Source organism: Pungitius pungitius, chromosome 9, assembly GCF_949316345.1.
Source record: "Pungitius pungitius chromosome 9, fPunPun2.1, whole genome shotgun sequence".
NCBI classification, from domain to species: domain Eukaryota; kingdom Metazoa; phylum Chordata; class Actinopteri; order Perciformes; family Gasterosteidae; genus Pungitius; species Pungitius pungitius.
Window position 1 is genome coordinate 21,704,637 of NC_084908.1, and position 9,854 is coordinate 21,714,490.

Sequence of the window (9,854 nt, forward strand, 5' to 3'; positions counted from 1 at the left end):
CGAACTGAGAATGACGGTTATATTGTTCTCAAAACATTACTAAAATATTATTGTGCAATCGGACACTAGTTTTTAATGTATTATTGAATTTTGCTCATAATGCTATTAATCGAGTCACATTTTTCATCTTTGGCCACCACTAACTTCTACACATACACAGGAAAGGAAATTGTGCTGTTATCGTTTTTATTATATATTTATGATGACAACGTATCAAACAAATATCAGGTGTTCTAATGTTATTGTTTATTTACAGCTGGATGCAGACAGAAGTATCAGAGGGGGGGGGGGTCTGGAGGAGTAGGGAACACTGCGGAGGAATCAGATGTTTCATTATTTTTGTGTTTCAAAGGTTATCTGAAGGTATGAAACTATTAGAGGACTATGATGGGGGACACAGGTGTCTCAGAGGGAGTAACAGGTCTCACTAAGCATTAGAAGACCCCATGAGGATGTTCTGTTCCCTGTTAGGAGGTTCAAGAGGGAACAAACTTGGCATCTGGCCTGCAGGATCTGAGACTGAGCTAAAAACGACTGAACATTAACTTGTTTAATAAAGTACTAAAGCACCAAGCAGCAGAATCAGTCCATAGAACCAAAGTTCATTCACCTGCTCACAGCAGGACCTCCTGTGTGAGAAGAAAAGGCGGCTCTGGTTCCAGTCGACTGTTGAACCACTAAAGGGACACTGGGATGTTCTCTTTCAGATGTTCCTCGTGTTCTCCAGACCAACGTGATGTTCCTCAAGGAGCACCTTGTTTAAACACCAGGTGACTGAATGCATTCAAACAAACATAATACTGCTTCACTGAATTCATAGATTTTCTTAACAAGTTAAAAACCTGGTACTTGTTTACATACACCTGAAATATCTCCTCAGAGGACAATGTAAGGGGACCGCTGTCTCCATTGTCCTTTAACAACATTGATGTCTTGGGCTCATTTCTCATAATAAGTTAATGTCAACGTTTTCTTTAGTGGAGCTACGATGTCATCACGTCTGCACAATACATTCAATCCATACAGCATCGTTCTGAACGACATGGAGCAGTCTGTCCTTCACAGGACGAGGATCTCCTCCAAAGTAAAGGATTCTTATTGTTGTTATTGTGATTCTGGGCTACACAAAAAAAGTAAATTGAATGAAATTACAACTGGCTGTGATGTTATCACTATTGATGTTTTAAATAATACCTGTTTAACTTCTATTTTCCTCTGTTTGGCTGGATGAGAGTTGAATCAGTCCATAGAGATTACATCACATTGTTTTTAGTCATTCCATAGTATTTACAGTTTGGACCTGATTCTTCTCATCCTGAAGATGCATGAAAGAATTCATCTGATTCCTAAAAGAGAACCTGAACTCTCTTTTGTAAAACGTGAATTATGAGAACGCTGGAAACAAAATAATCCAGACACAATCCAAATGATCTCCTTATGGATACATGCAGCTCTAGATCTTCAGGTACTACTTCTGAAAATTGCTGCTCTCGTTCTTTACTGTACTCGCTACCTTCAGGGTTCGGGTGTTTTCAGGAAGCAGACTGAAGCAGGATCTTCACATATGTAAATATGTTCCTCTATGTTCTTCTTTAGAACTGTAGGTGTGAAAAAACAAAAAGCAGAGGAGAAGGAGGCTGATTGGCTGCATTTACAGTGACAGAGGCTACTGACCCTGATAACCTGTTAGCATGCTAGCTCCTACAGGTCACACCACACGCACTGTGGTCCTGCACCTGTAGCTACACCTAGTGATGATGTCACGGGGTACAGGAGAGCACCTGTTCATCGCACACAGGTGAGAAGTTAAACCAATGGAGGTCAGCAAACACAAGACTCAATGACAGAAGTGTGATTCATAAACCGGTGTAGACGTCCTCCACGTGGAGGCCAACGCCTCCTCACCAGGGCAGAACCTGAGCAGAACCCGGCTCACATCCACCAAGTGCAGCCCGTCCTTAAGCCCTCCCCCCGTTTGATTGACAGGCAGCGGCTCAGACGGAGGACTCGCGGGCGGTCTTGGAGCGCAGCGCTCCGGCCCGGCTCAGGAAGGGGAAGGCTGTGCCGAGGCAGCCGGAGGCCACGGTGAGACCCAGACTTGCCCAGGCACAGCAGAGGGACCAGCCGTACCCGTGGTCCACATCGGCCGGCAGGCCATAGATGAAGGGGGGGTTTCTGGAGAGGTCGTAGGTCACACTGGCTGCATACGTACACAGAGAGATGGTGCAAAAGATCCCTGAAGGAAACATGAAGGGAAAAGTCTTGATCAGAGGGGTCTGTAAAGTCTAGAAGACAGGTCTGGGAGACTCTAAAGTCTACCTGTCTGTCTGTCTCTTACCTGTCTCTCTCTCTCCACCTGTCTGTCTCTTACCTGTCTTTCTAACCGTCTCACTCCCTCTCTACCTGTCTGTCTTTATTCTGTCTCTCCTTCCCTCTACCTACCTGTCTCTCTACCTCTCTCTTTCTGTCTCATTACCTGCCATGAGGAACAACAGTCCCGAGACATGTTGTGTCAGACTTTCCTCCCAGAAGAACCCGACTAAGACCACGATGGTTCCACACAACAGGACGGCTGCCGCCATTCCCAGAAACCCAGCTGTGATCCGACGCAGGTCTACAGCAGGAAGTCATACCTCATTAACATTGTAGACAGTGTAGTATATAGTACCTACTGTGTGTAAAGTATATATATATATATATATGTATATGCGGGGTACTCACGCAGCAGGTGCCACTCGTCCTGCTGGATGGTCCTGGTGAGGTTCAGAGGGATGTTCCTGAGTCTGATTGGCTGAGAGAAGTGATACTTCACAGGTGTGCAGCGATCTGCAATGCCTGCCAAAGAAGACAGGTGAGTTCCTGACAAGTAAGTACCTGACTTTTAGAAGATTACCTAACCCCATTAACTTACCCATAAGCCTTCCTGTCAATCAGTGTGTATGGACCATCATTTACTAAATAAACATCATGCAGTATTGAAGAGGACTTTAAACCATGAACTCACCATTGCAATGTTTACTGAGAACTAGGATCGTTTTCTCACTGCAATCAACACAATGCGACTATTTCACAGACTGGTGTCAGTCACTGGTTCGCTCCACTGATCCTCCTGCAGAGATCGATTGATTTAATCTGATCTGGGATCCCATCCAGATCCAGTGTAACATATTTTACATAATTTACTTCATACAAATTGAGGAGTTCTTTGATCGGAGGTGTGTCAGACACCTGTCGGGGGCCAGCTCCACGTTGACCTCCAGGATTCATGATGAAGATGACCAACAAGCTCTTCACGCTGCTGATTCTACTGGTCTGGCTGTCTGCTACCAGTCTGACACCAGTGAACTGTTATACTATTGAGTATTGTATCATTAAGTACTATTTAGTACTGTTGTATTATTAAGTACTATTGTACCCTACTTCCGGATCACATTACATTACATGACATTTAGCTGACAATATGTGGATTTTAAGGAAACAAACTCAGAAGAACAAGAAACAGGAAAGTGCAATTCCATCAAACTAAACTATTTGTAACTTGTTATAGATAAGAGCCATTATAAGTACAATTTAAGTGCTACAGTTTGTTAGTGTTTTATTCACTCAGGAACTTTCCTAAGCAAAAAGGACTATTCTAATTCTGCCAAATCCTGATCCCCCCCCCCCGCCCCCCTAACCTCTAAACCCTGAACCCTCAAGGATTTAACTGAGGTCAGTGGCTGAGTGTGAGAGTCTGTGAGAGCTTTAAATGGTGTAAATATAAATGGGACAATACCTTGATGCAAAATGTAACGTTACCATGACAACATCACAAAATATGATTTACAATTGCAATTTGTTGAATATGTTTTATGCTCTGATTTGAACAATTTCCCCATAAAATGAGTGGTGGTAAACGTTTTTTGTCAAAATTGTAATATATTATTTCAATATATCGTGACTAAATGAATAAATACTGTGTGATTTCACGTGTTTGTTACTTCATCTTCAAACCTTGATGTTTTAAATGTATGTAATTGTGACCCTCTGAACACACGAGTGTTGTCCTCTTTGTTGACGCGTGTTCACTGGTTATCCCATTTGTAACGTCACCTTGCAATGACTTGTGGGTACTTCCCTCTGGCTTAGTCAGCATCCATTGCTGGGTTCATAAGGGGCTCAAAATGTCTGAGCATATAAATATGCATATATATTGCTCCGGTATCCAGCAGCACGATTAAGAATCTTGGAGTTCTCTTCGACCAGGATGTGTCCTTCAACTCTCATCTAAAGAAGACTGCCTTTTTTCATCTACGTAATATATCGTGATGTAGAAACATTAGTTCATGCATTTGTTACTTCTAGACTGGATTTCTGTAATTCTTTGTTATCAGGCTGCTCTTGTAAATCGCTTAAACCTCTCCAACTGATTCAGAATGCTGCAGCATGTGTATTAACAAGAACTAAGAAATGGGATCATATAACTCCTGTATTAACTTCTCTGCACTGGCTTCCTGTTAAATCAAGAATAGAATTTAAGGTACTTCTCCTCACCTACAAGGCACTTGCTGGTGAGGCACCGTCTTATCTTAAAGAGCTTGTTACACCGTATTGTCCTACAAGGCATCTGGCTCCGTAGATGCTGGGCTACTTGTAGTTCCTAGAGTTTTAAAAAGTAGGATGGGGGCCAGAGCTTCAGTTATCAAGCTCCTCTTTTGTGGAACCAGCTTCCACTTTCAGTCCGGGGGGCAGACTCGGTCAGTTCATTTAAGATCAAGCTTAAAACGTTCCTCTTTGATATTGCTTATAGTTAGGGCTGGCTCAGGTTAGCCTGGACCAGCCCTTAGTTAAGCTGCTCTAGGCTTAGACTGCCGGGGGACTTCTTAGGACACACCGAGCCCCTCTTTCACTCTCACACTCTCACTCTCCCACAATCATCCACATCTTATTAATGCACATCACTAATTCAGCTTCTTCCCCAAAGTTTGTTGTGCTTTCTTGTCTCGCAGGTTTCCAGGTTCTATCTGATGGTGGCGATGGTGGTGCATGGAGTAGTGTGATGCGCTGGGAGCTGCAAGGTTGGTGGTTTGAATCCCAGCTAACCCATGTGCCATTTCGAAGTGTCCCTGAGCAGGACACCTGACCCCTAACTGCTCCCCAGGCAAAATGTAAACCGTGGGTTATAATGCAATTTAAGTTGCTTTGGAGAAAAGCGTCAGCTAAATGACATTTAATGTAATATGGTGGTTCTATCTGGCACATTTAGATATTATACTATTGAGTATATATACATGTATATGTATGTATGTGCGTGCGTGCGTGCGTTCCTGACCCCGCTCGATCAGCTTGTCGATGTCCCGGTCCAGGCCCTGGAAGTAGCACTTCCTCCACAGGCCGGAGTGGGCAGAGAACAGCGGCCTCCCGCACTCCGTCTCCAGGATGCCCATCCCCAGAATGGCCCTCCAGTTCTCCAGCAGCTCTTCCTCTCTGCTGCCCACATGCACGGGCTTCATCATGGACACATCCCGCTGACGGACGGTGTCCACCAGCGGGAGGTGGTAGATGGGCATCTCCCGGTTCTTCTGGTCGTTGGACTCGGACCCGTTGCGGTCGCAGTTGCGCTTGTGAGTGCGCGTGTCCGTCTCGTACCAGTGGTCGGTAGAGATCGCGGTCACGAGCAGCATCAGGGACAGAGCGCTGAGCGCGAGGCTCACCGCGGACACCGTCACCGTCTCCGATCGGGCTCTTTCCATAGCCGGGACATGGGCAGTCCCGGAGCCGGTCCCGGAGCCGGTCCCGCAGCCAGTCCCCGTTGTTGCTCGGTTCTGTCCGCTGGTTCCGTTACTAGGCATCTTTTGCTCCCATCCTCGCGCCCGTCAGCCGTTGCCCTCGCGAGCGCGTTGTCATGCCGACTGACCGTGAGAGACGCGTCAAGGTGGACTAGCTGCACCGGAAGTACGATTTGACCACCTTCAGAATAAAGCTCCTTCATGATGTTTACATGAAGTACAGAAAGTAATCACAGATGTTAAATTAATGGAGAACTGATTGACCATTCGTTTATCTCTTCGTCATCATCATCGGCTTCACCATCATCACCATGAGGAATTAATGCATTTATTTTGGGATATACAAATAAATAAAAATGAGTTGTATTGAAATCAATCATCAACATCATCATCTTTATCACCATGACCATCAATTCAATTCATTTTATTTTTTAGAGCCCAAAATCGTAAATTACAAATTTGCCTCAGAGGGCTTTACAGTCTGTACACATGCAACCATCAGCATCTTCTTCATCACCATCATGATCATCTTTATCACATCATCATTCTCATCACCAGCATCGCCTTCATCATCGCCATAATTATCATTATTACATGATTATCTTCCTCCTCATCATCACTATCACCGCATCATTATCTTCTTCATTATCAAAACCATCACCATCATCACCATCAACATCAACACCATTATTGTGACTAGTTATCCGTGTGACAAAGTCTCAAGATCAAGGACTTTTTTCTGGTAAGTTTCCTCACCAAGTCTTATTCTGAAAGCAAAAACCGGAAGTTCTGATGTGACAACATGTCAGACATCTTCATGGTGCCTCTGAGCTGGGTGTGGACTTTCTCTCCTCACTCACACCAGATCATCCTCTATACATATACATTATAATGCAGTCAACCGATCAACATCTTCAAACCCCTCGCTTGTTCCTCCCTCCTCCACCCTGACCCCCCCTCGCTCGTAGGCAATCTCTCCCCCCACTCCCATCATTTCAAAATAAACCCCCCTTGGAGGGAATTGTTACTGTATTGAAAAAGCTGATACTACTATTGCTAACACTACCAATACTAGTATTTATACTGCTATTACAGTATATAATAATACTAAAGTGACTTCTACTAGTAGTAGTACCAAACAAATACTACTACTACTACTACCACTAGTAGTTGAAGGGAAAACGGCAACTGATATTTTTACTATTACTGCTATAAAAAAGTACTCCTAGTATTTATACTGCTACTAATACAACAACTACTACTATTTTTACTACAAATAGTATTAGTATGAGAATAGATGGCTGCCTCAGTGTTTCGGTGCTCTTTGTTTTTTGTTGTTTTCGTCGTTGATTGTGTTTCCTGTTGCGATTCCCGAAGCTCTTTCACTAGAGACGAGCTCTTGAACATCCGTGGAACAACTCCAGTGGAGTTATTTCCAACTTTCTTCTTTCCTCTGTGGAATTACTGGACATCCTAGTAAAGGTGTGCTCACCTTTACTCACGCAGTGAGACGGCGGAGGAGAGGAAAACGGGCCCGTTAGTGCGACTCTGCAAGCGTGGTTCTCGCACACCGCTGCCAGGCATCTTTCTCTCTTTCTCTGCACTCACTGTGCAACAAACTGGATGAACTTCAGCTGCTGGTGAGAAGGGACAGAGACTTTTTTTCATCCTCCGTTGTGTCCTTCAACACCTCCTTGGTGACATGCCACGTTCCAGCCTGCTTCAAGGCCTCCACATCATCCCTGTTCCCATGAAGCCCAGGATCACAGGACTGAATGACTACAGGTGCACTTTATCTCTATTTCTAACTTACTGACCCACAGCTTTAGCGTACTAACCTTGGATGCAACAGTCTGCTTCCATCAACCTTGATCCTTGACCCATAGCTTTAACTTTAGCTTACTAACCCATAGCATATATTTGATTATACTTTAATCTTATTTCTACACTACGTTGTCTGTTGTCCATTGTCACACTGTCTGCCGTCATGCACCAACCACCAAGTCAAATTCCATGTATGTCTGACATATGATGGCAATAAACGTTTCCTGATTCCAGCTGATATTACTAGTACTACTACTGCTACTAACTATTTCTACTGCTATTGATACTAAAACTACTACTTACCTCTTCTACTGCTAGTACTACCAGTGCCACAATTATTAACCATTAGGTTAAGTGGGAAGATTAACCTGAAGCTGCCGAAGCAGCTTTCTAACAAGAAATGGTGGCTTGCACAGTAGATCAATGCATCGAGGCAAGCAGACGTGGTGAAGAGGACTCGCTAAAGGTAAAAGCGAGCATCAGAATGGCGATGAAGGGAGTTAAGACTGTGGACGGGGTGGTTGGTGCCCAATGAGCAGAGTATTTCAAACCATCTACTGGAACCATCTCCAGGTTTTCAGATAACGGTCAAGAAGAGAAAATATCTTGTTAGCGGCAGTTGTGTGGACGAAGATGCCTCGATGATGTTGCATGGTTTCCTTTCTTTCAAACCCCTCCTCACCAACTCCCTCCCTTATAGAGGACGTGGCCTTAAAGATCTATGATCTGGTGTTTGTGTGTGTCTCTGCCCCCCCCCCCCCCCCCTCTCTGAGGCCTCATGGGAAATCTCCGGTCAAATTCAAAGCGACGGCAGAAAAAAATGAGTGTTCACCCATTACGTTGATCAATAATTCAGAGTGTCCCTTCCCGGCTTTGCTACTTCCTGTAACACGACCCCCCCCCCCCTTTCACCTTGACCTTGACATCTCTGATTGGCTTTCCTCTGCAGCTATTGATTGTATTCATTATCAGTCAGTGTGCAGATTGCCTTCCTGATGAAGCCATTCATTTTCACACCTCATCGTGGAGGGTCTCTGGGAAGGCGGGTTGTGAGGCATGGGGAGGGGCACCTGGTGGATGGGTATCCCCTATGAACCTAGTTTGTTGGGGTCTCTTCTCTCAAGAAAACAGAGGACTCCTGTGAAAACTTTAGTCCGTCCCAGAGAAAAATAAAAACAACCCCAGGTTTCTCTTCACCACTGTAGTCTGACAGCGACACGGCTCTGGCTGACTCTTTCAAAGTCAGATTCACAAATTCAACAAAGTAGCATAAATTCACCATTCAACTGGCTGCTTGCACACTGACTGGTAAACTCACATTCCCTCTCTCCTCTTGGTCAGATCTTCCTGCTCCTATGAAGGAGAAGGAACAATCTTTCCTTCATTTGACCTCTGTCTACTTGGATGGATGATTTCTGTATTCTTTATTATTTCTTCTATATTCCAGTTGGTAAAAAATACTTAATCACAAAGTGAGTTCAAGATACTTTTGATTCCTCACACGGCTTCAATCCACAAATTTCCACCACAGATTACTGTAATTCTTTGTTATCAGGCTGCTCTTGTAAATCGCTTAAACCTCTCCAGTTGATTCAGAATGCTGCAGCACGTGTATTAACAAGAACTAAGAAATGGGATCATATAACTCCTGTAATTGCTCCCTTTTAAATCAAGAATAGAATTTAAGGTACTTCTCACCTACAAGGCCCTTGCTGGTGAGGCACCGTCTTATCTTAAGGGACATATCAAACTGTATTGCCCTACTAGGCAGCTGCGCTCCATGAATGCTGTGTAACTTGTTTTTCCTTCTTAAAAAGTCTTAACAAGTAGGATGGGGGCCTCTTTTGTGCATCCAGCTTCCACTTTCAGTCTGTGGGGGCAGACTCGGTCAGCTCATTTAAGATAAAGCTTAAAAACGTTATCTCATGGTGGTTCTGTCTGATGGTGGTTCTGTCTGATGGTGGTTGTCCCTGCGGTGGTCCTGCTGTCCACTTGGCTTATTACTCGCAATATTTGAATATCTCTGTCATATGAATTGAATGTATTGTACATCTTTTACATGGTTCATTCTGTACACATGACATCCATTGCAGTCTGTCCATCCCGGCAGAGGGATCCCTCCTCTGACGTTCTTCCAAAGGTCTCTTCCTGTTTTTCCCTATGAAAGAGTTTTCATTTTTTGGGGAGTTTTTCCTGTGCCGATGTGAGGGTGCATGGAAATTACAACACGGCATTAGCAGGACATCCAGCTAGCTAAATCTC

At 44.3% G+C, this 9,854-nt stretch overlaps 1 protein-coding gene across 1 annotated transcript; it reads right to left on the minus strand.

The window, feature by feature from the left end:
- Nucleotides 1–1,039: 1,039 nt before the first annotated feature.
- Nucleotides 1,040–5,903, minus strand: tmem178a (transmembrane protein 178a). Its single transcript, XM_037473002.2, has 4 exons — nt 5,312–5,903; nt 2,722–2,835; nt 2,477–2,614; nt 1,040–2,236 (listed from the first exon to the last, which is right to left on the minus strand). Exons 1-4 carry the CDS (start codon nt 5,829–5,831, stop codon nt 1,995–1,997), a joined length of 1,014 nt encoding a protein of 337 aa, XP_037328899.1. The 5' UTR covers nt 5,832–5,903; the 3' UTR covers nt 1,040–1,994.
- Between the last annotated feature and the right edge of the window lie 3,951 nt (nt 5,904–9,854).